General features: G+C 41.7%; 1 protein-coding gene across 4 annotated transcripts in view; it reads left to right on the forward strand.

Moving 5' to 3' along the window:
* ARID1B (AT-rich interaction domain 1B) overlaps positions 1-25,938 on the forward strand; it is a 335,932-nt gene that overhangs the window by 258,403 nt on the left and 51,591 nt on the right. For all 4 annotated transcript variants that reach the window (XM_063329382.1, XM_063329380.1, XM_063329379.1 and 1 more), the window contains 2 exons: positions 7,178-7,357; positions 13,750-14,077. In XM_063329382.1, coding sequence (XP_063185452.1) covers positions 7,178-7,357; positions 13,750-14,077 — 508 coding nt within the window. The remainder of the gene's footprint in view (positions 1-7,177; positions 7,358-13,749; positions 14,078-25,938) is intronic.

Below are 25,938 nucleotides of genomic sequence, written 5' to 3' on the forward strand. Positions count from 1 at the left end.
CCCTAAAAACTCTTTGGGACTTTTTTAAGAAATAGATTGTGAAATAAATGAGGATTTTTAAATCTTTTTTTCAGCTTTTATATGAAAAGTAAAAAACTTAATATTGAGAATATTATTACCCTTCTTGTTAGAGGCTAAACAATAAGCCTCTTAATTTCTCCTATGTAAGTGGTCTCAGGACACTTTTTTATGCTGCTACCCTTCAGTTGCCCAAGTCGCTTGTCAGCAGGAGTGTTCACTCGGTACCAGGGACATTAGCAAAGATGTAGTGTATTCAATACTTGAGTATTGCCCAAGTCAGTGCTGCTGCTTGGGAGACATAGAACAGGTTCATACCAGAGCCGTCCAAAGATATTGTATTGATGAAATGCTGTAACTTAGCTGTGCTAAATATGGATCAGAATCTTGTTTGCCATCTGTTTGTGAAGGTGTTTTATTTATTTGGGTTTTTTTTTCTTTTTTTGCCGGCCTACTAACTGGACAGAAATATTGAGAATTAGTATTTGCATCATCTAAGTGAGGCTTACACTCCAAGCTGGTCTGCTCATGCTCACCAGTCCTTCACACTGTAGTGTATATTACTGAGTCCAGTACTCCATGTATGACAAACATAGGTTTCATATGTGCTGTCACCAGTCCAGCTGGAAAGTGAGAATAAGAGCTGAGGAAAGTACATTATCTTGAATGTAAAGAAATCGTTGTGCCTGCTTGCTCTAGAGGCCAGTTTTCTTCTGCCACCCACGTGGTTTCACTTGATTTACTTGGGTTGTGTTCTGGTACGTGGGTTAAACCTTCCCCAGTTTCTTCATTGCTGTTATTTGTTTAGACTTGTATAAAATTTTTGGCTGCTTAGATTTTTTCCAGTATCTAAATCTCTCTCACTATGTCCTTTTTAATGTGTATTTTAAGTAGCACCTTAGGGAGGTACCATGCCATTCTTTGCCAGTAACAGTAAGTAGTTCGTGGCCAGGTAGCGGTGGCCCCCCATCAGCAATGGCACAACAGTATTTTTGTAGCTCCTGCAGTCTGTAAGCTGCTCACATCCAGGTTTGAACACACAGTTTGGAGATGTTCGTTCCAGCACCATCGGCAGTCTGTGCAGACAACCTGGGTGCATATTTAGGGTCCTGATATGTCAGGCTTATGTGAGAGTAACGAACTCTTTCAGTTACTAAAACATTTCATTAGCGTGTGAATCCTGTTCTGTTGGATGTTTCCTCCCAGAGCTCTGAGGTGCTGACTGCAGACATGTTTAGCTGGGCAAAAACCCAGACCTGGTTCACCAGTCCAAAGACTTCCTGAGCTGTCCTTGCCATCTGAGATGGGTGGGCTAGGGAGAATTTCAGTCTGTGATCTTCCCCAGCATCCTGCTGTGCTAGCAGGTTGCCAAATTTTATTATATCCAGTGCACAGAATATTGTTTTTCATTTGTTTGGCTTTACCCTGCCACTTCTGTCTCAGGGCTGTTTACCCATGGACGAGCTGCATTTGGGAGTCACCGCTTTAGATCCGTCTCAGTTCTGTTGTATTCTCTGGTGAAAATCCTGAGAAAGTGAATGCAACCCAAACGGCTGGCTGAGGAAGGAAAGTCTGCCAAAAACTGTTTCATGGGTGTGCAAACATTTGTTCTTTTTCCTCAAGGGTACTGGCCAGTGCCTTGCTAACATACCAAGCATCAGAAATTTGTGTGATTCCCCCCAAAACCACAACTTCTTCTTTTATAGGTAGTGGAAAATGTGTCTTTTCGTATATTTAAGATTTTTTGAGATTATTTGTAAGTAGATAATTTTATGTTATTTTTCTCTAACTATTTGTTGATGAGTAAATGCATCCAGTCTGTTTCTGCTTTTCTTATTCCATGATTTTCGGAGTAATAGCCCCTTCTTTAACCTCTGCCCTTGAACAAGAGGAACTTCCTTACTCCTTACTCAGAAGCATTTTTCAGTTGTTTCGGTCCCAAGCTCTGTCACTAAGCATCCCTCTCTAGAAAGAGCAATAGCCTGATGTATTTTTTCTTATGTAAGTTCTTTTTTACCAAGTACCTCATTTTTTATTTATCAAATGCGTAATTTAATGATGATCTGCTGTCGCCGTAAACTCCAAAGTTTTCCTGAGCTTAAAATGAGTAAGTGTTCCACATGCTTTCAGGTTTAATTCATTCATGAAAATCGATGCAGTACTCCTGGCTAAATCAAAAGACCTCTCATTGACTGGGGTTCAGCGTGTGCCAGCGGACAGTTGCCGTCCATCAGCGGATATGCAATAACTTGTTACTTTGCAGTCACTTCCTTTGCGTTTGAACTCCTGCTTTCCTGGAAAGGTTTTTTCATATTCAAGCCAAGACTTTAAAATACCGAAAGAATCCCTTTCAGATTTTACAGCAACACCCAACACGTTCGGTGGGTGTTTGTCACGGTTAGCGCTAAGAAGATAGTATTCAACAAACAGATGATTTTGTATTGGTCAGCGTACAGATCTAATTAAGACAGCCTTAGTGCATAATTTTATGAAGCTTTAGTAACTTACTGTTGTTTATCTGGTTTGTGTATACATATGCATAAGGGAAAAATAAGATTTTAAATGTTTTTACAAAGGCATCATAAATGGTATTAGCTATATGATGTATATATTACCAGCTGTTAGTACTGTATAGGACAAGAGAAGCTTCATTTTTGTCTTTTCCTTTATCAAGGGAGCAGAAATACTGCTATCGTAAGCATTACCCATTTTGTATTTTTTCCCTGTATGTTGCTAAAAAGAAAGAAGAAAAATGTGCTGCTGCCTGACCATTTTTAAAACCTTGTATGTACGTTCTATTTGAAGATGCAAACATATTTTATTATAGACAGTGTGCTAATTGTTAGTAGTATGCTACTGTTACATTTAGAACTAAAAAAATGCAAAGATGACTCCACAACTTAAAATTGGGTTTTAATAAAGACAGCTATTCTTTAGGTACGTAAATGTAGTATAAAAAATAACTGAAAAGGGAGAGAATACTTCTGGCAGGATGACTTTATTCAGCTACTCCCGAAATAGCTTAGTTTGCCAAAATACACTCAAGTGTTTATTCAGTAAGTAATCTCTCGTTGTGATGGCAAGTAAAGCACCATCTGTACCTCTTTTATCACTAATATTAAGGGAAGGGAGTAGATTTGTTCACTGATGAGCCTGTTGCCATTGCAGTTTTTAAAATCTTGACTTATAACTGTTTCCTAGCAGTTTATTTAAAAGACAAAAAAAACTCACCTTGTTGTCACAGAGGTTGACATGTCAGATGCAGTCTGGTTGTTTAATCACTCCACTGCCTTTAGTCCAGTGCAGCTATAATGGAATCCTACTTCCCTTCTTTACAAAAGCAAACTTTATCTTAGATCTAATTTTCTGGAAAGAAAATGTATTTCTTTTCGTATCAGTTATAAAATGAAGTTGAACACTAGGGAAAATGTGTGTAAATAAGGAAAAATGAATGTGTGCCAGCTGCTCCCTTTCATGTCTGATAAGATTCCTAGAATTGATGTTGTTTTCTCTTTATGATGCAAGAATGTTAATGTCTTGACCAGGAATCTGTTTTTTCTCTAAGGCATCTGAGCTTTCTGCTAATATTTGAAACACTTCAAACTCATGCACTGATCTCTGAACTTTCACTGGGCTCTCATGGAGGTAGATGAGGACAAACTCCTCTTTGTTGTAGTGGAGTCCAGATCACAGTAAAGACCTGATCTTACCTTCTTCTCCACATCGCGTCTATAGCTGAAGTGACTCATCTGCTCTCTGGAAAGAAGTTGGAGCATGTCCTGTTTTAAGGCCATGCTTCAACATACCGTATAGACAGTGATAGAAGATAATATGGCACAGCTGTTTTTCCTGAATTTTCCGTAATTCTTTACCTGTCCACGATCAAAAGAAGATAGCAAAGCCAACCTCATTTGAGGTTGAGAGGGATCTCATACCATCTGGGATGATGAAACTCATGCCTCCCCTCAAAAGCTGTTAAGGAGTCTATTCTGTTCTTGTTGTGTTAATCAACATCTTTGTAAACTAAGACCAGAGCATGAGTTTGAGTAGTATTACACAGTTACATTTGCTGAATTGTTGAATTACTCGTGTGCCCCACAGCATGGTTTTGGCTGGTGCCCGTGAGCACTCACCAAGCCACAGCCCAGGGCATGGATGAGGCAGCACAAGGGGCTGCGCACAGAAGTCATATAGATAAGACTACAAGGATTGGGTGGGAAGGTTCAGCTGGATGGACACAAGTGTGACACACCACTTTCCAGGCCAGGGAGTGGTCCTGGCATGTTTTATTTATGACTGTACACGTAGCCACACAGTCCACTCGACAGCATCAGAAACAGATTAGGAGAAGTTCCCCAAAGAAGAGGTCGTTTGAGTGGAAGCATTTATTTCAGTTATTACTTGAGTCCCTTCAGGAGCCTTTTTGACAACAGCAGAGCTGGCTAAAACTGATGTTCTCCATGTTCTCCATTAGACATTAGTTCATGTTCTCCATTAGATTCAACAACCAGCAGTCCCTCTGCATCACTACTGGAAATCACTGCAACCCTGCAAATGATAGCTTTTCAATGTGTCATCCATCCTTGTGGTGTTAAGAAAAGTACTGCCTGCAATAATAACTGAGCTGAAAAACCTTTATCACTAGCACAATGTTCGGAAAGTTATCTCATATAGATTAAAAGGCCCGTGGTGAACAGAAAACCCTTACTTCTGTACTAGGTACAGGAGTAACCTGCCTGTCTTTATAATAAAAAACTTAGTGTGACCAGTACAAAATTTTTCATTTAAATGGATCCCACGAGTGTGATATATATGGTGTATGTGTGTTGGGAATGCGAGCATTTATTTCATACAGACATACGATTGTATTAAGTTTCTAAATTAGTTACAGCACTGTCGGCAGAAGGCGTAGGCTTTGTAATAAGATTTGTGCGCAGAGTGGAACTATTTTAAAAATCGAGGGGTCTGTTTTAAAATAAAGCTAAGTGGAGAAAGTCATACAAGCTTTCCTTTGCAGAAGCGTGGAGTTTTCCAACCAGTACAGACCAGTTTCCAAGCTGCTGTTTTGCCCTCGGTTATTTGCCGTGCCACGTGCCAGGGCCTGTGGTCCGGCTTCCTCCGGAGCAGGTGCCAGGCTCTGACTTTGCAGTTCAGGTGTGATCAAATCCCTTGTCTTGGGCTTGCACAAAGATCAGGAAAACTCTGTGCATATTCTGCCAGACCTTGCTGTTGTTAGAGTTTTAGCACGTTACAGGTTGAGCTGTTCATAGCACGAAAGAACTGGGCACAAGGGGGTGCAAGATCATCTCAGCTGCTGTTTTTTCTCCTTACGACCTGCGGAATCGAGCTGCTTGTCTCTCTGGCTGGGTGGAGAAGTATGCTATATAGCAAAGGTTTGTGGAGAACTCAAAAACTGTTTACGTGTTTGGACCGAAAGCCTGATCTCTGGTAAAGTACACCCCACCTTGCACTTCTGCAGCATGGATAACTGTCCCCTTTCCTACAGCGCTTTGTCACCAGCATACAAACAGGGAGGCTGACCCGCAGGAAGGCGGGAAGGTTGTTCGCCCAGTGTCACCTATGGTGTCCATAACAGGAGTGCTAGGATGAGAAATTTACTTCGTCAAGTTCAGGACGTGCTTGTTGGGGCTGTGGTCCCTGCAGAGAGACCCCTGAGACGCCTGGTCATGGAAGCCATAGCACCTTGAAGTTTCCAGTTATGAGTTTGCTCACGTGTCTGTATGTGGCTCATCAAAAATTACCTCTCTTCATTAATCAGGCGTTGAGCATTTGGTCTGTGTGACGTTTGATGCTAACCAGTGGGAGGACACCCTGGCACTTCGGGAGAGACGTCCTTCTGCCACCTCTCCCTCCTCCTGTCAGACACTTCTGCCTGCCTTCACAACTTGTCTTTGCCTCTCTCTCCTCTTTTCACTTCTTTTTCTTTTCCTGATCTTCCCTTCAGCAGCTTCCAGTTGTCCACTCACTGTCAGGGGATAACCTTACCGTACCTTACCATACCTTACCTTACCTTTCTTCTGTTCCCTCCCTCATGTCCTCATGTAAGGAAAGGTGTCCCTAATGCTGCCAGGTGAGGTATCTCTTGGCTGTCAACCTCACACCTCCCCACACGCACGCCACTAAAATTAATGGAGGGGAGAGGAAACGGGCACCTTTCATAAGTAACGCTTCAGCTCTCTGTGGCCTAAAAGCGCAGGCACCTGCCCTGGTTGCACGACGAGCCGCAGTGCAAGCTTTCTCCTGCTCTTTGTCCCACCGGGCAGCAGTGGGACATGTCTCCCACCTTGCCAGCCACAGGTGAGCCCCCATCAGCCTCACGGGGCGCTGGCAGCAGCAGAGCAGACGCTGTCTCCTTCGGTATGGTCATGTTTTGCCTCTAGAGAAACAGGAAGGTGAAATTTAATATGCAAGCAGAAGAGAAAAGAAAGTGAATTTCCTCCAGAAATCAGACCTCGATGACTCCTCAGCACGTCCTCCTCAGCATTGAAAGCAGCACTAAAACCTTTCAGGTCCCTGCATAGACATTTCATGGGCAGGGATTGCAGGATTTTTCCTGGTTTGTCATGGAAACTTAAAAAAAACCACCACAAAACCCTCTTCTTCATTTCATAGGCTTAGGTCTGTTCCTTTATATGAAGCTTCTAGATTTTACAGCATTTCACTAGGTCTTTTGCTGTAGCTTTTGAACCTTAAATTAAATTGGGATTCATTAATACATTTACGAAAGGGAAAAAGGAGAGAGTCCAATACAGGTGTGCTGGGAACAGACCAGAAGAAGGACCTAGAGCACAAATACACACCAAAACGACTTTTTTTCTGGCTGGTATGATTAGTATTCACATAAAGGGAAATTTTAGCTCCTGAGAGCTGCTGTGCAATAGGAGTATTTACAGTGGATTTCTATATGCTGAAGTTACACATTTTGGTGGCAACATATAATTTTAGAAGTTATGATACTCACACCATAAGTCATGAGGCAAATTCCCTACTACTTATTAGGTAATGCAGATAATTGCCTTTAATTTTTTTACCTAAAGATTAACTAAAGAGGGTTGGCTTTTTTAAATGTCAAAGATTTCTTAAATAAAGAACAGTTACCTAAATATTAATTTTTGCTTTGGCGCTTTTTTCCCTTTAGGTTTTATGGCAGGCATACAGAGGAACCCTCAAATGTCACAGTATGGACCTCAGCAAACTGGACCTTCCATGTCACCACACCCCTCACCTGGAGGCCAGGTGCATCCTGGAATCAGTAGCTTTCAGCAGAGTAATTCAAGTGGTACTTATGGGCCTCAGATGAGCCAGTATGCACCACAAGGTAAAATGCTTGCTGGTAATACGTATGATAATTTTTATATATTTTTAAAAAAAAAAATATATATATATATTGTGTATGTAGGTAGGTATGTGATTTCTTAAAAACACAAAAAAAACCCAAAAAAACCCCACCCCACACACAAAACACCCTCCCCCCAAAAAATAAACCAAACAAAACTGTCATTCAGAGGTGCAGCTGCACCTTGTGGAAGAAGCTGCTTCTGTTATTAGCACCTTTCTCTGTATAAAAATAGTGACCTTAAATTAGGCAAGGAAATGATGAATCTGTTGCATTGCCAGGGCCAATGTTTAGGGGCCCAGGTATGTCATCTCTGCAACAAGGCCACGTTTGACCAAGCGTGGAATAAGGGTCTCAACACCGATTCCAAAATAGGTCTTCTTTTCTTAGATGGAATCTCAAGGCCAGTCTTAAATTGTGTAGTGACTGTGAGGGTTAAAGTCTTCTAACGAGCATAATAATACAGCGGCTACTGTGGGAATATAATATTGAGCTCTAATGCATACGGTTTGTGAATCTTAACTAACCCTTCAGACTGAGAGAGACAGTTCCTTTTATTTTGCTTGTTTGACAGAATTGTTGGAGGACTAAAACAAAAATAGAATACACAATTTCTGCCCCTGGACAACCTTGAACTTGTCTATTGTTTTGCCTTTAATGGATAACCTTTATAAAGTATGCATCTGTTTAGGGATTTAATGAAGTTGAAGTCAAGCCACAGAATATATAAGGGGCAGTATTTTCTTTAGAGATACATAAAGAAGCTTTTCTATTTCAGCACTTCCTACTATTGCTTTCTTACTTAATATCCTCAAAAAGAACTGGAGACAGTGATGGGAAATTCTGTAAGGGCGGGCTCGGTGGCTTGCCCATGCTAGCAAGGATGGTTATTTTAGTCTCTGTAGTTTCTGAGAACTAGTTCTGATGTTTGTTTGCAGGGAGCCTTGCTGCCCTGCGCAATGTTCCTTTCTGTTTCATCTCTGGGTCACATTTGTTGTAGTGTTCTGAGCACAGGGCTACATGCCAAGATTTCCCAGTTTCTAATTTTGGCTCTGCCTTTTACACCATCTTTCAACTTAGGCAAGTAGATTCATTTCTCTGCTTCGCTTTCCTTAACTGTAAAATGGGGCTAGTAATGCCTTATAGCCATGTGTGAAGATTAATTACCTAACTCCAGTTGACTGGTGCTTTCCTTTTATTTGGAAAGCATTTCGCGGCCATAAAATTCTGTCCAAGTGCTTATTTTTATCTGCACAGTGAGCAACTAGCTTAACTGGTAAAAATCCAGTGGATTTATGATGTGCTATCCTGACTTCCAGCTGTACTGCTGCTGCTGAGATTCCGAACCATGGGAATAGTGGGTGTCAAGTGCAGTAAAACATTAGCCATCCACACTGATTGAATGGAAAGGTTTTTGTACTAAATCAATGCATTTAAGTAACACGCCGAATACTACTTTCTTTTTTGCTTGAGTTCAGCAGTTCTTTTCCTCCCTCTGTAGATGAAAGTGCCTATGTAATGATTTTATGGGTCGCGGTCAGGAAGAAACGGCTATTAAAAAGTGAACTTGAGGGGCAGGAAGAAAATGAGCATCATTGTCATTAACAGGCCGTTTCAGAAGGGTCTGGTGAATAGTGTGATGGATGAAAAGCGTGTTCTTCTGCCAGCTCTTGGAGAGTACCGGTGATCCCGTGCACTGGTCATCATAAAATTAGGGCCCTGCAGACTTTCAGCCCTACAGGTGACAAACAGGGCAGAAGAATACTACGTTTTCACCAGGCTAATGTGACCATTAATAAAATCCGTGGATGAAGATGGTGATACTTCAAAGTCATGTATTTACCTGGATTTAAGTTTTTAATAGCATTTTTCATTTTTAATGAAAGTAGTCTGGAATTGCAAGTCTTAACATACCCTCTTACAAAGCACACTTATATACCAGCAGTGATGAATATATAATAATGTGGCCTCATTTGCCTTTTATTGCCAAAATAACAAATACATTAAAAATTACCTGTGTTGCAACCCAGTTCTTAAATTATCAAACTAAAATAATTCTCAAGGATTTTATTTGCTTTCTGTGTTTTGTTCACATAGGCCTTCCTCCAAAATATTGTTAAGCATAGGCTGAGTTTGACAGGGCTACTTGTATTTTTATGTATGCGTCAAAGCGTTCTGTGACACTAAGCTTTTCGTTTGAATGCTGGATTTCACTATGTGCTGTCCTGAAAACCATTGCTCAAGGCTAGTGTCTTTTCTCTGCAGTGGAATTGCTTACCATAGTAAAGACTACACCAGTAAGTTTGGGTTGGAGGAATTAGCCCCCAGTTCATGAGAGCAGAATGATCCATTTAATGCATATGGTTGATTTATTTCGTTTTCATGTGTTTACATGACACTTAGGTCTATAATAAGAGTAAAATGTATTTTCCCAGGAAGCAGTTCTGTACTGGGGACCTAGTCCAATCCTGTGAAACCATTTCCTACAAAAATAAAAAATGGCTTTGGCTCCACACTTCTGTGTGTCTGTGATACAACACAGGAGCACGCAGTACAGAACATTAGTTTTAATTTTGTGTTAAAACCCAGCATTTTCCTGTCCCCAAGAATAAAAAAAGCAGAGAGAGAATGGAAGTTGTTACTGAAAGAAACAGTCTCTCTGGTTTGTGTTTGGACAGCATCTAGCTCGGGGGCTAATGAAGCTCTGGTCTATGACCCGAGCATCAAACTGCTGCCACAGCACAATGTCCCTTAAATGCACTCTGGAGAGCAGTCAGATGCTGTCGTCAGTTGGGTCTTTTAAGACAGGCAGAGAAAAACTTCCTGTGGTTTAGTAAAACATATCAGAAATGCATCCCCTCTCCCTAACTTTTCTTACTCAATTCAGCAGTAAAACTGTTCTGTTTGGGTATAACAAAGAGAGAAACCACTACTGAATATGTTTGAACTACACCCCAGAACTTCACAGTAAGTTAAACCCTCTTTTGTTTGTGGTAAAGTAATACGAATTGAGTATTTGTGCTTTGTAACCTTTAATGTTGGGCTCATTTCACAAAAGCACTTTGCTATCTAGCTCCCACTGATTTTAATCCTAGATTTTAATTAAAGTGGTAGCATCTTAAGGATGAGATGACCTAAGTATCTCAAGAGTCTGGACCTCTGAATCCAGACCCACATATGCAGCAGCCTGTGGAGTTAAGACTTAAATATCAACTGTATCTACTCAAGTCCCCTAGGTAAAATAGTTTCAGAAGAATTCAGAACAATAGCTTTCCATCGTCTGTACAAGAAAAACTTGATGGTTAAGTGCACATGTAAAAAATTCTACAATTATTTTCAGATACTATTTTTAATACTGTGAATCTGACCTCTGTCTGTAAAGCAGAGAGCAAAACTAACAGGTAGTTGTCAAATTTCCCTCTTTTCAGCTTGCCCAGAAATGGCAAGGTATCAGAGCACTTTGTTCGGCAAACCTGGACAAAGTGTACCAGAGTTTCAGCAGTAAGTATGAACATCTGTCTTTGGCAGGTTGTTAGTAGGCTTTTTTATATTTCGTCTTCATTATACTTTATTATTTTTTTTCCTCTTCCCAATTCCAGTTACTGCCTTGGTTTTTCTGGTGCACTTGAGATGTTGTCTCTCTGGGTGCACTTCTATTCTGCCAAGGGGGAGTTGGAATTAAAAATTCCTCGGATATGGAGGGGAGGAGTTGTTCAGTAGTATTGTACAGCCGCTGTTGCCAGGCTTGTACCCACTTGAAAAGTGTGGGCTCTTGGACTTGGCTGCCTGACACGTCCAGCTGATGTGGGCTGGCCTAGCATCTGCTGCATTCATTGTGTTTAATGCTGCATCCATCTGTTTTCTGTCAAAGCCACTGCCAACAAATTACTAATCTATTAGAGAAACATGGAAATAAGATTGCACTCCTCATTCCTGGCAATTCCTCTTGTATTTTGTTTGGCTTTTATTTTGCCTTTTTTTTTTCCAGTCTGGGAAAGGTATAAGAATAGCTAGTACTTGAAGTATTGAGGAAATGCTTAGGGAAAAAAAAACATGGAAAAAACACTGAAACTTGTTTTCCTTACTGAAAAGATACCACTTCCCTGTGCTCTTGGACATGTATCCCTGGAGATGAATGGTTAGGAGCTATTTTAACTGAGACACATATTTTTATGGAGAAGATTCCTCTGTTTTTTTCTGTGTTGTGCTTACGCTGGAGAAGCCAAAACATGAAAGAAGAGATTTTTTGTCCCAATTCAAAATAGCATCAAAACAGCAATAGTATTTAGTATCGGTGCTTGCTCCTCCAAGCATGCTGCTGAACCGTACTTCATAGACCCTAGCTGACAAAACAAATTGGCTTTATGTAAATGGGACTGACAGTAGCTCCCAGTGATTATGGTTATTGTGTCTGCTAGTCTGGGGAGGGAATTTGCTTCACTTTGGGAAGCAGTGCTACTAATAGCACGTACATAAAACGTGTTAACTGGCTGTGTGTAATCTTTGAGTGCACATATACACCGTCTTGCTGTGTTACATTTTTCTTGCACAAAGCAACTGGAAAACCAGAGCAACATCCAAGTTGTGTGTTAACACCTTTAACACCAAGCAGAGCAGTGTGAAACTAGTGAACCCAGTTTGTGGTCACATATGTTGGATCAGAAGTGTGGCTTTAGCAGGTCTCGGCAACCAGAAGTCTGGCTAGGGGCGATGGCTCGCTGAGCAGAAAAATGGTCAGCTGCCATCGGCCAAGGCTAGGGGAGGAAAAGGAGAAGTGACAGGGCAGTCTGAAGTCAGCATAAAGCTGAGTCTGGACCCTTTCATCTCTGTTGAACCACATATTGGGGATCCTTCTGTGAAGACCCCCAGGCAGAAACTTGATTTCTGAAACAGAAGAGAATTGTTTCTCCGTTTCCTTGGGAAGCGTAAGTCTCACGCGTTCTTGCTGAGGAGAACTTGTAGCAGAGTGAGTCAGTTACTGAGTGGGGAGGAGGAGAGGATTAGCCAAAGCACAGCAGCAGGAGCGTATGAATTAATTATGTGTGCATTCAAATGATGGATGAATATATTTATTTTAAGTATAAACAGGAGTTGCATGCCACTGACTCCTCTGCCTGGTAGCTGAGGCCTGAGGAGAGACGTGGCTGATCTCCACGTTCAGAGGAAGAGTCCAAGGGCTGCTGCCTTTGAACGAGCGTGGGAATATCTGAGAGTAGTCAGGAAGCTCCGCTCTGCGGCATCCCACAGGGAGGGAATGGGTCGTGTTTCCACTAATCTGGATGAGATGGAAATAAAGACAAGTCAAAACTGATGACTGAAGTAGTGTAATGTGATCCGTTTCCTAAAATACTTTTCTATCATATCTTTACCTTTTTTTCTCTCTTTCTCATGCTGCTTGGATTTGTTTCTCTAACACTGAATGCTGTTCACTCGCTTTTTCTTGAGCTTTTAACATGATAGGAAAATCAGCACTCAAATGAGTTAAACGGCTGCAAGCAGAGCAGTTTGCTCCAGTGATAATGTAGATAGGGGTCAGCCAGGTTTTCATGCCATCCTTCATAAAGCACCTGTTTATAATTCTACTATTGCTGATTACTCTAGTAATACTAGTTTTCCCAGAGGAGGCGCGCCGTAAGACATCAACCCTTCTGCTGGCATTGCCAAATTTTGAACTTACCAGGAAGGCAGGGTAGGGCAGGAGGGAGCGGGAGTGTTTCTCGGGGCCAGGCACCCAATCTCACGGATCCATGCCAAAGCGTCTCTGACACAAATGGGCAGAACGGTTAGGAGCAAGAAGCTGGTGAGAATAGCCTGTTGCTGAAATTGTAGAAAGATGAAGAATGAGAACATGAAATTACAAAAATAAGATTTTCCCTTGAGCTTATGTAATGGGTTTCTTACATGCCACGTATCTCTTTACTGCGTAAGGCGATTTTGTACTGTGTGCTATGTTGTTAACCCTCTGGAGGCTGTGCTTTTGTGTATTTGCTGTTATCCTATGACATATATTAGGCAGAAAATGTTTGACGGTACATGAAAATCAGGTTCATAGGATCGTTCGGGTTGGAAGGGTGCTCAAGAGTTGTTCTTGGCTGACTGTATTCAAATAGGGGTCAGATACAAGATCAGAGCCGGTTACTCGTGGCCTTATCCAACTGGGTCTTGAAAACCTCCAAGGAGGGAGTCTGCACAACCTCCTCGGGCAGCTTGTTTCACTGCTTGTTTGTTCATGGTGAAAAAGTTGTTCTGATTTTGACGCCAGCATGGTTCGCATTAGTTCAGATCTGTAAGTTCTGCAGCTGCTGCCTTCCTAAATAGAAATATTTGCTCAGAAGTTTAATGTTTTTCTCTGTGCTTTTTATCATTTTGTTCAGGAAACTACTCCAGACCACCGACGTACAGCGGCGTGCCCAACACAAGTTACAGTGGCCCAGGACCTGGCATGGGTATAAATGCCAACAGTCAGATGCATGGACAGGGGCCAAGCCAGCCTTGCGGTACCATGCCCCTGGGACGGATGCCATCAGCTGGGATGCAGAGCAGACCATTTCCTGGAAACATGAGCAGTATGACCCCCAATTCTCCTGGCATGTCTCAGCAGGGAGGCCCCGGGATGGGCCCACCCATGCCAACTGTGAACCGTAAGGCCCAGGAGGCGGCTGCTGCAGTGATGCAGGCTGCTGCAAACTCCGCTCAGAGCAGGTATGCCTCCAGGTGAAAGGAGTTTAAACAAGTGGGAATGTTCTTCTGTTGTTTCTGAAGGAATGGCACTGTATAAGTGTATGCATAGGCACTTATACATGTTCTATCTGTGCAGTTATCTCTGGGAGAAGATGATGTGTGGGAAGAATACTTTTCCTTAAACGTAAGGGGAAAGCATGCTGTTGTGTGTTTCAATTATCCTCTCAAAAAGCAGCTGTGACAATGGAGATGACAGCCACTTCCAGTTTGGTTCTTGGCACTGTAGGCTTTAGGAAAACCCACAGGGTTGCAGTGACGTTAAGAGTCAAAAAGAAGCCCTCTGCAACTTAAAATTGATTAGCTGGATATATAGTTTTTATCTCCAATAGAGAGAGGGCCAACGTGTCCTTGGCAGCTTGCCCCTGCCAGAGAGTAAGGAATCTTATGAAGCTGCCCATCAACTCTGGCATTTACTGCCCACGTTGTAAGCAGCAGCGCTGATGGCGGTTCTCTTCTGCGGGATGTTCTTGTTCCTAGGCAGGCATGCAGAGGGGAAGAGGAGGGCAAGCTGAGGGGAGCAGCTGGAGGGGAAAGGCAGAAGGAAGGCATAAAAGCAGTCTGTAGTTACCTGGAGTTGATAACTGCCACTTACACATCCATAAGAGAGAACCTGCGAACAGGATTGTAGAGGTTGTAGCCATCATCTGTCTTCTTGTCTTCCCTTCAGGCAGCATAACTGCATGTTGCTGTTTGTGCATGGATTTTGGCAAAGGCAGTTTTCTGTCCGTGGTTATTCTTAAGATGCCTGAATACTTGTAATGAAATCATATTTTCTGGGAAATTTTTCAGATGAAGTAATTTCCACATTTCCCTGGACTCAAATAACTCCTGGTGTATTTATTATCTTTCTGTTACGAGAAGTTCCATTACATTTGAGAATTAGACAAAGCTGGTTGCACTTTCTGGTAAGCGTATTTATGTGTGTGTGTATTAAGCATCTTGCATTTATTTATGCATATGCGTACACAGATGCACATACACGCATACCGGTATTTATCATTCAAGACCAGTGTTTCTGGACACTGGGGTTGCTCTAATTCCAAGGCACAATGTAAAACTAGAAATAGCTAATGTGTCCCCGCATCTGTTGCTTTCTTGTTTTGCGACTTCGGAAGGCAGGTGGTTTCCTAGTGATAAGCAATAGCAAACTTTTAAAACAGTAACAGCAAATTTAGTGTATTTCATGTCCTTGTTCAATAAAATAGAACCGCACTCCCTTAAAACAGACCGTACTCCAGCAGATATCTGTGAACCAACAGTCTCTTGCTTGTGTTGGTTGTTTTAACAGAACTGTCTAGTAGGTTTTACAAAAGTCTGCTTCTGTCTCTCTGGTTTAGGCTATAAGCTGATAGGTCAGGCACGAAGGAATAAATGGGCCATCGCTGCAGCTGCAGGAACACTTTCTTTGTAATCATGGAATGAAAGATCACATTTATTGGTCTTTACAGCAAGAAAAGACTTCGCGTTGAGCGGAAAATATTTGGTTGTGATTCAGCTTCCACTTCAAGCATAGCGTGTGGTGTTTGATCAAAAGCTAGGTTAAATGATTACCAGTCCTATCTCACACCCTCCCTCCCAAGTCAGTTTTGTAAAACTGCTTTTGGTTTCTAGCTTTGCCTGGGCAAAACTGCACCATTTCAGAGCCTTTCCATCACGTATTGCCCATTCTAGTGATCCAGCACCTGTGGAAGAGCTGTGCAGTCATCAAATCTCTATTGGAAATACTGGCAAAAGGGCTATTTATGAACTGCAAATTGAGCGAAACTTGTCACACCCCTCTGATGCCAGGGGGTTGCAAGCACGCTGTTTTCCTCTTTGATTTCAAGTCAACTGTAGGGGAGAGAGTGTAATGGCTTTTGGCTATTCCTGCAAGTCCTTCGTACTTGCATATGGAAGGAACGTACTTGACAGCGATTCGTATTTGTGATACAGAGCAAATCCAAAGAGGCTGTTCTTTTGTTCTGCTTTAGGCCACCATACATTAGGCCGCCTGCTTATCCCAGCCAGTCTGGGGCTGGTGGGTGCCCCATGTTTTCTTCACCCCAGCTATGGCAACGCTCGGGCTCCCTTGATGCACCAGCCTGGCCTGTACGGGTAGCTAGCAATGTAAACTGGACTCGCTGTGGCATCTTCGCAATTTTTTTTAATGTTTATGAACATGCCATCTGGCTGCTGAAGGAATATAACAATCACGTGAAAGATACACAAATACTTGCATCATAGAGGGGATTTTAGTTTTTTGTTTTCTTTTTACTAACGCCACTGTGACAGTACGATGAAATTCTGCATGTCACTTGCTCACACAGCTGCATGGCTTTTGGCACGGCTCTGTTCCCTTGTGCCTGAGAGGGAAATGAAGAACCTCATCACTGAGAAGGAATGAGATCCCTCCTCCCTCTGACCCCGGCGTCATCTCTCTCCCCTCATTGTTGGGAGTTCTTCTCTCGCAGCAGTGCTGTGCAACCCCGTCTTCTTGACTTGGTGGTGGTACTGCCATTGCTGCCGCGGCAGTGAGTTGCAACCCCCAAAGTATGATCCCTTTCTGTGAGGTGGTGTACTGCAGGAGTGATGACAGGGTTTCTTAATGGGAATTTCAAGGAAGTTTTATTACATTGTAGTTGAGCGTGCATGTGTTTGAGAACTTTCAGTTGGTCTCTTGAACAATTTTTAGGAGCACTAAGTATCCAGTGCAAAACATTCACCTGAAATGCAGCTACTGTTTTCTCACTAGAGTCCTTCATACTGTGATTTCTGTAACCATATCATAAATTACGGACAGCACCGGGAGAAAGTATCTACATTAGCTCCCAGCCTGTTGTTCCCTCACAACCAAGTCCAGCCTCACCTGAGATTCAAGTTTCATGGACTTCCCTGACATCATGTTATTTCAGTTGTTACCTCCGTAGGAAATCTATAATACCCAAATTACTGCTGCCTTCATGATTATTAACAAGTTTTAATTACCTGTTTTCTGTAGCTGCTTTTGTTTGTTTTGTTTCCTTAATAACATCGTACATATATGTGCACACGAAAAAGTACAAAGCAAAAGAAAAAATAAGCACACAAGTTTACTGGTTCTTCTGTTCAAAAAGTAAAAATGAATGAAATGGGAGAGCACTCGCACCATGCTATTTTGTCTAACTGGAAAGATATGCACTGTTATATGCCAACGTGCATGAATGGTATCCAGCCTTTTTCTTTGAATGTCTTGAGTTTATAAGATTCAGCTGGGGGGTTCAAAAACTGTTGGATTTTTATTGCTGTAAAACACACCCCTCTCTGTAGAGTTAAGAAGAAAATGAAATGGTTGTGTCAGAGTCATTGTTACACAGCAGTACTTCTGTACAAGTTGGTTGTGGTCCCCTTCAAGGTCAACTTGTTGAATCAGTAGCCAAGTATCAATAGGGGAGAGAGATTTATCTTCAGCTGCTAATCCACAGGATCTATCCTTTACCCGCTCAGGAGTTGCATTTAGACATAGAAGACTGGTTTGCTTCTGCCTTGCCAAGCCACGCAAAGCAGCTGTGTAAATGAATTTAAATGGGACGCATCAGAATAAAATCAGTTCCACTGGGGCAGAAAATCAATGTTCGTTAACCAGGGTTGGATGATCAAGATCTGAGTGTCAGTCAGTTATACCTAGGTATCATCCTCGGTGCAGACCACCACCCTTTTAATTAGAGAAGATAAAATCATATAAATAAAAGCAGTGGCTGTGGAAGATAGTAGGTTTGCACCATTTGAATTAGCCTTTGACTTCACCTTGAGGCCTGCTCTATGTTAAGCTTAGATTCATTTCCACAGCTACATCATAGCTTCCCCGTAACTAAAATCTCATACGATGTGCTGATCTGTCTTGCGCATGCAGGCAAATGATATCTAACATGTCAGGCTAAAGAAAAGAAAGGTGTTTTTAAGACCTCTTCATTGAACTGGCAGTGTCTGTGGCTTCACGCTACCCAGTATGTTTAAGCTTGGCCTGGGTAACAGTTTACAGCTGGCAATGCTAAATAACTTTCTGAATACACGGTATAGTAATTCCCCTTATTTTCAGAAAGACAGTGTGAAGGAACTGCAAAACAGTGTTTTCCTGTCTTGGTCTCACCACATCCATTGAGTGGTAAGGACTGTATGTTGAAGACATAATATATCCACTGAACTCCAAGGAAAGACTTTTCATAACTTAGGCTGGCGTTGGCTGAGACCTCAAAGGCTGGTTCTGCTGCTGGAGATTAGAACCCAGTGGAGGCCTCTGAGGACCAGGTGGCTACAAAAAATAAAGTTTTTTATCACACTGTAGCTCTTACAATGCTACATGCATTTATAGCTATAGGTAAGTATTTGTGTGTGTACAGACCTGCAACACAATAAGCCTTCAGTAAAAGCAAACTATTTTAAGCAAATGAGATAGTGTTTTCCCTGTTGATGTGAAAGGCAGCAAATTTAACCAGTATCTTCTAGTATCAGCCAGCTTTGAGTTCCTCAGTTTGTAAACGCCCAACTTCAAACTTCTCAGGACTATGTGTTCTCTGTCTGTGAGCTTTTGTTTCCTGCAGTAAGTGCCCAGTACACACTTTTGGAAATGGATGATTAGGTTGACACCTGAAGTCAACAGACATTTCTGGAGGTAGATGGTTGTCATCATCATTTTCAGCATCGCTTGTACTAGCAGTGAGTGTCATTCTGAGCATGTCTTCATAGCAGTGGAACGTGTAACTGTAGAATATGGAAAGGTAACAGCGTAATTGCAAAATAGCTGGCTTACATACTGTTAGCAGTGCAGCTTTAGGAAGACATAATTCAGGACTAGCTGGCTGTAAAATACACATCCGACTGGATGCTAAAATGAGCCTCTTGCTGGTGCAACTACAGTTATCAATACCTGAACTAATGACTTTAAAATGAATTTTGATGTGCCTATATGAAGAGCAGTCCTATCTTTGCGGCCAGCGTCTTTGACCTCAGTGTACTGTACCTCAGTGTGATTCTCAGGATTGCACGTTGCAATTTTGTAAATTAAAGCAATGTTTTTTATAATTGAATGAATTTAGAATTCAGTGTCATTGATTTTAGAGGAGACAATTTAGACGTAGTATTTTATTAAACTGAGGAACTGGGATCCAGCTTAGCTATTTGCAACCTGTGGCCATTTTAAATCCTGGTCATTGGGTTGCTAAATTGAGGTGGATATTTACATTATCGTCTGCTGCTCCCCATGCCACCTGAGAAATGGTGTTCAGTCTCCATAGTAATGTGTGGTGTTGCATTGCTTTGACATACTTTCAGGCACTCTAGAATGTGGTTCTGGTTCTAAACTGCTTGGCAGCTGGTTAGATACTACAGTCTCATCGTGGTAAGGTCAGAAGAATTTAGGTAAGTTTTCATTCAGTCCTGAAACTGATCTATAAAAGCTGCGCTGATATTAGAGAATTTCTGTTGTACAGAGAAACAGTTACAATTAGGGTAAATTAGTTTAAAATTTGCATTCTCTAGGTCTTCTTTTTAGCCTGTGTGTTATACACGTACACGTGCGCTTGCGCACATAGGCGCAGACAAACCTTCCATCAGCATTTCTCTCCTGCTATGTATGTATAATTCATATTCCATGTCGCTGGTGCCAGCAAAGCACTTTTTCCGTATTATTTTCTCCAACAGCAGGGTAATGCAGCGCTGCTGATGGACTAGAAGGTACTGGTGAGGAAATATAGTAATGGACATGGTGCATTAAAATGTCAAAAGGAAAAAGAACGGGGCGGAAATGGGGAATAAATTTTTTAAAAAGAATAATAATATAAATAAAAACCAGAACTCTTTTAGGTGTTTTACATCCTAGAGCCCGTCAATTTCTATGCGGTATTTTCCAGTCTGGCCCTTTTGATCTTGAAACTTGGGTTTAAAATTCTGATTGTGATTTTAAAAGCTGCAGTTGCAGGAAGACTTGAAGTGCTGCAGTAAAACTCACCGTCTTTAATCCCTGGAGAGGGTATATATTTTCCATTGTTTTCCCTTTTCCCCTTAAGCTTGGAGGTGCTGTTCTTCTCTGCTGGGAAGTGCGGTGGAGTGCAGGAAGGTTAAGTACTCATTCAAGTTTCTTTGCTTATTCAAACCAGGCTACTTCTAGATGAAAGGCTGCCAACTGTGAAATCCCCAAAGTAAACTAGGCTAAGATAGGACTGGTAGCCATAATTGGAGCCAGTGCCGGGGTACGCTATCTGTTGCCTTTGAAATAAGCCCCTAGCAGAAAGGCTCTGGCTGCCGGGTTTTTTATTTAACGTTCAGTCACTGGGAAGGAATTACTCCTGTTCCAATTCAGGCCATTCACAATTCTCCAGTCTCAAGGTGTCTGGTCATTTCCCCTCTACACTGCTCCTCCCAACACTCCCAGGCTTCAGATATCCTTTAGGGATACTGATGGATCACCCTGAAACGATCCCCGCTTTGCTTTCGGTTAGTGCTGGTTGAATATCCAGGCAGTACCTTTCAATCTCTGAAAGTACATTTCAGTAGCGTGGCTGTGAACTCCAAGTAGCTGCTGTGCTTTCTCCACCTGAGGCTGGCGGCATTTCAGTAACAGGTGGAATATTTTCTCTCTATGCCAAGTTTCTGTGTGATTTGAGGGGTTAAAGTCCAAATATTAATGCTTACTGTAACTGTAATTTCTAAGGGAGCCATTAACGGTTATTGACATATTTTTCTGCAGAAGGACCCATGCTTCTTCCCTCTTCGTGAGAAGTAGTCATTTATATCAAGCTGATTTTTTTATTCTTTCTTTTCTTGAAAGGGCACTTTCTTTCCTCATGTTTTGCTTTTCAAAGCAGAACCATATATGGCTTTTTTCTACAATGTATTAGGAGGGGTGAAGTACAAGTTAGCTTATATGTATTGATTATAGTAAAGGGAGAGCTGGAAATCACACTTTCATGATTTATTTTTTTTTAAATGGAGATGCATTTTGTAGATCAGCTCAAAATTGCTGATAAAATCGTGTAAGGATTGGAAGAAACTTTACATGCTGAGCTAACCAAAGCCATTTCTTGTGGGAGACTGTGAGAAATATATTTTCATCTGGAATTTTGTTTTACTAAAAGGTAAATCCATCATTTTGGAGCCCTGGATGTCACCATGCTGCAGAGCTCGTGCAGGCAGCCAGTGATTTGGGAAGGCATTTTTTTCTTTTTTAGTTACTCATCAATCAAGTAGACTGCTGTATGCTGTTCGTGCCATTAGAGATTAACCACAGACCTCAAGAGTCCTACTCCTTCCCTCCTTCCAAGAGTAACCATTCTTAAACTGCGAAAGCAGGAGAGTGTTGGGAAGGCAGGGTGATTTTCTGAGTCATGAATGAGAATTTTCATTCATCTTAGAGACACTTCTAATTTGATTATTGTTGTGTCAGGATTATTTTGGTCTTGATTTGGTTATTTAGGAGAGCTGTTGCCCTCTATAGAAGTACTAATTATTTTGAAACAAAATGGCAACGTAGGACTCTGTAGTTTATTGGCATTCTGCCTCGGAGTTGGTTGTTACATAGAAATTCGGTACCTGGAAAGGTGATCTTTAGGGCATTAAGAATGCACTACTTGTTATTGTACAAAAATAAAGAATAAGGGAGGACTTTAGATTGAGTAGTCTTTCTTGGATGGCAATAAATTTTTCAGATGAGGAAACTGGATTTTCACACTGTCTGTCTTTTTGCCTATTAGCCAGATGATCTACTAGTTTAAATCACAGCACTAGGCAGAAAATAAAAAAAAAAAAACAACCCACAACTAAAAAACAGGAGAATAGCCATCTGTTTAATGGGACTCATGAAGAAAGCTAATTCCATGACTGCTCTGTGTGATTTGGCACATACATTGTACAAGTACAAGACTGTGATTGAACAGCGTAAGATTTTTGTGACAGAAAGGGAGAGACATAAAAAATGGTAAGAGGATTTCAGGTTTTAGAGCAGTTTTAAGGTTTTAGGTTGTTTTACAATAGTGATAGTTGAGAGAAAATTAAACAATTTTTTTAGCAATGCTACCTGGGGAAATATGAGTGGGAAGAGCCCTTTACTTTATTGATGGAGTTCAGATGGGAGCATCGGTTCTAACTGGACATACAAGTAACCTTGTAAGAATCATATTAAATGGTAACATAACAGCAATAAGATTTTTTTAATGATGGCCAGCAGTTTCATTAACACATTAAATACCTGTTGCAGTTGTCACAGTAGGTTTCAGGCACCTTCTGAGCCAAAGATGAAGAAAAGAGCCAGCTGAAACCATGCTGACATATGCACCACATTGCTCTTGTGAAACTGTCTGGAGTGCCAAAGTGCTGAGACTGATGGTAATAGTGGTAGTAATAATATTGATAAACATATAAAAGCTGCAGGCTATTGGGCAAAGATAGGTAGGTGAAAATGTGTCTGTTGGGAAATTCCTGTGGAGAACTTCCTCGCCATGCCTGCTGCACATGCACAGTTGCGTTCAGCGTGCTGTCAGCCAGGTGACATTTTACTATGAAAAGATACACTGAAGAGCTGGCATGAAACGATGAGGATTTTATTAGATTTTCAGTTGGTCACCAGCACAGTGAGCTCCGTGGAGCTGCAGCGGTGCGCAGAAACGGTGCGAGGACGTGACTGAACATGGTGAGAGCGTGGTGAGAAGGCAGCAGGAGGTCCACATCCCCAGGAGGAAGAAGAGGGAGCTCAGGGGTCGAGCCTCTCCTGAGGTGGTGCCGCACTGGAGGAAATTGAATTAGTGAGAGACAAAGTGTGTCCTTAAGCTTCCTGTAGCTTTTTAGCACCACGCATTGGTGACCTCCTGGCTGTTCGTGTGCTGGGAGCAGACTCTTACCCACTTTCAAGTAATCATTCTGGGAGAGAGTTCATAGGGCCTTACGACTTTTTAGTACAGCTATTTATAAACATGCACAAAAATAGAAGGTACATAGTGAGAGAGTCATATGAGTCATTCCCATTTGGATATCGAGTCACACCGGGCTCAATCACCCTTCTTGGCATTCTGGTTCAGGTTGACTGCATCATGCCGTACAGGGCAAATTTCTTGTTCTGCTGCAAACCCAGTTCATGCATGCTCCTGCTCGCTGGACAGATTACAGCAGCCCTCTTTTACCCATCACACACTCCACTTGGGCTAAGAAATCTACCTCCTTGTAGTGCTCGAGTATTACGTCTGATGGGGACAGCGTGCAAGCAGCTGCCGTTAGAGCTCCTGTTTAAATCCACGATGTCAAGAAGCTGGGCAGGGGTCACAAAGAGCAGAGCTTCCATGGGACTGCAAGCTATTTGACTTGGCCCACGTTTCAGTAGTCCCATGGTTTCTGTCACACAACATTATATTGTATTTATCCAGTACGGGTTGCACCAGGTACAAAATTTTAGTTTTTTCTTATACAAATAAATTAAAATACGGAGGCCTTGCTGCACTTGAATGCTGGGCAGTAAAGGCATTTCAGGGAATCCCTGTGAGTTTGAAGACTGGTGAGCAAATGCTGTGGTCACCATGAAATTCAGACCAAAAAAAAACTTTAACGCAAAAGGAGCTTTAGAAAAAAAAACATTAAATAGCTGCAACCGACAAAGCAAACAAACGAAAAACGCCCAAAAAACCCAAACCAAAAAAAGCCAAAAAAAAAACCCCAACAAAAAACCCCCACGAAGTTGCCCTGGAGTATTTCACTAAACTTCCTTCATGTTTTTCAGTCATGCATCCTCATACCATTAGGATCAAATGAAGTTAAGGATTTATTTTTCTGCAGGCTCATGCTATGCTTTTCTCACTGTATTCAACTACTTTATTTTTATTATGGCCGTATTTTAGACCATTATTAATCTTGGATCTCTTCTTCAGTTTTTGTTATCCGTAAAATGGGGTAGGGAGGTTTATTCTGATCTCTGCGTGCATTCAGCAGTACAAAAGTTGTGTGGTTGTGTTGTTATTAGCATCACTACTCATGAATTACACGTGCCTCTTACGTTGCTCTTCTGGTGTTTGATTTGGTGTGACAGTCCTATGTTTTATTCGGCTTTAAATGACTACCAAGTAGATAGCCCGTTGGGCAGATGTTTTCACTGGAAAAACGGTTAATGTGATGACAGTAGCATGTAAACAAACACTGAGTTTTTGTGGCTGCTTTTCTGAGGGACTGAGCGTTGAATCAGCCTGGTAGGAAAAACTAGTTTTTAAGTTTCTTCTCCCTCCTTGATTGCTTCTTAGTGAAGTCTAAGCGATGGTGATGATGCTAAAGGCACAAGTATTTGCTTAACCAGAAGAAAAAGAATATATTTAGAAAGCCTATTTCTTTTCCATTTCTTTTCCGAAAAGTATCTTACACAATAATCTTTAGATCATCCAGACGAAGAAAGCAGGCAGTCTGCTCGGTCAGATTACAGTGGATTACAAGGTGATGTGCACTGTCACATAATTATGATGCTAGAAAATTATCCCCAATTTTAGCATTGCCATTTAGGCCCAGTCTTTGGGAAGAAGACTTTGGTGTTGGTTCTGTGTGCCTGTCAGCAGACACACACACACAGGCACGCATGCACGCACCCCGGTACAAATCTGGATGCATTTTCGTTTATGTTTCCTAGTGTTTTGTCAGTGTCAGTGCGTTTCAGAGCTTTGGCCTCCCCTTTTCACACATGCACACTTACACAAGTACAACATTTTCTTTTTGCTTCTTACCTGAAAAATGGAAAAAAATCTCGTGTCAGACCTTATGCCTGTCTCATCACCATCTTTCATGGTTGCTTTTTTAAAACTTTTTTATTACGAGTGGTGAGCTTCCCTGCTGAATGAAGGTGGAAGTGTAAATCCAGGTTAGTACACCTATAGTAGCAGCTAATGAGAGGGGGATCCTTAGCTTTCAGGTATAGCGATGTTAAATTTGTTTATTTACACGAGAACTGCCTTTCATGCATTTTTATAGCTGCCCAAGCTAATATTCAGATTTCCTGTGTCTTGACCTTTGCTAGCAGCACTGATGCACTGATGAACTTCCAATCAGAGCAAAGGGAGCAACCTTGGAGTTTATTTTCTCTTGCTCTCTTCTCCCTCCTCCGGTTCTCCCATATCCCCTGATGACAGAAACGGTCTCACTTCTCCAAGGAATCCCACAATGTAGCAAGAAGGAAAATCCGTAACAAAGAGCATATGTATCTGCATGCACATGTTTATGTGTAAATTCTCCAGGGAGAAAGCATTCGCAGGTCTCACTCCTGAATTACTCTCATTATAATAACCCATTTGGTGTCAAAGTATGACAGATTATAAGCGCTTAAGGCTAGTCCCAGCTCAAGACAGATTTAAATAAAGTACTTCTGGTTATTGTGCAGGTCAGTGTGTTTAAATAACAACCTCCCAAATCATACTCTGACATTTAAAAGAGAGAGGAAATATTGTCATGCTGCAGACCTGGCACAGATAAGCACAGGGCAATTTGGTCAGTACACTGTGATTTGTGAGCACAGCCTAACGCAGTCATTTTCACAGTTTGTAATCAAGTAGCCACCTTAGCAGTGTGTCAGCATTAAAAAAAAAAAATGTTCCTTTTAAAATGTTTACACAAATTACTCCCCTGAGGTGCTACAGTGCATTCGCTGCAAAACTGATGTAGGTTAAAGATTTGGAGCAGAAATGGCAAACTTCCATGAGCTTGTGGGCCTTTTTTTTTTTTTTTTTTCACCAGCCAATTGCTCAGGTGGCCAGGTCACAGTAACAGGATAATTTTTCAGGTCCAGTGCTTAGGGCAGGATAAGTGGGAGAAATCCCTACGTTACCTGAGTGCTGTGGGAAGTCTCAGGAAGC

The sequence above is a fragment of the Chroicocephalus ridibundus genome, chromosome 3 (assembly GCF_963924245.1).
Source record: "Chroicocephalus ridibundus chromosome 3, bChrRid1.1, whole genome shotgun sequence".
NCBI classification, from domain to species: domain Eukaryota; kingdom Metazoa; phylum Chordata; class Aves; order Charadriiformes; family Laridae; genus Chroicocephalus; species Chroicocephalus ridibundus.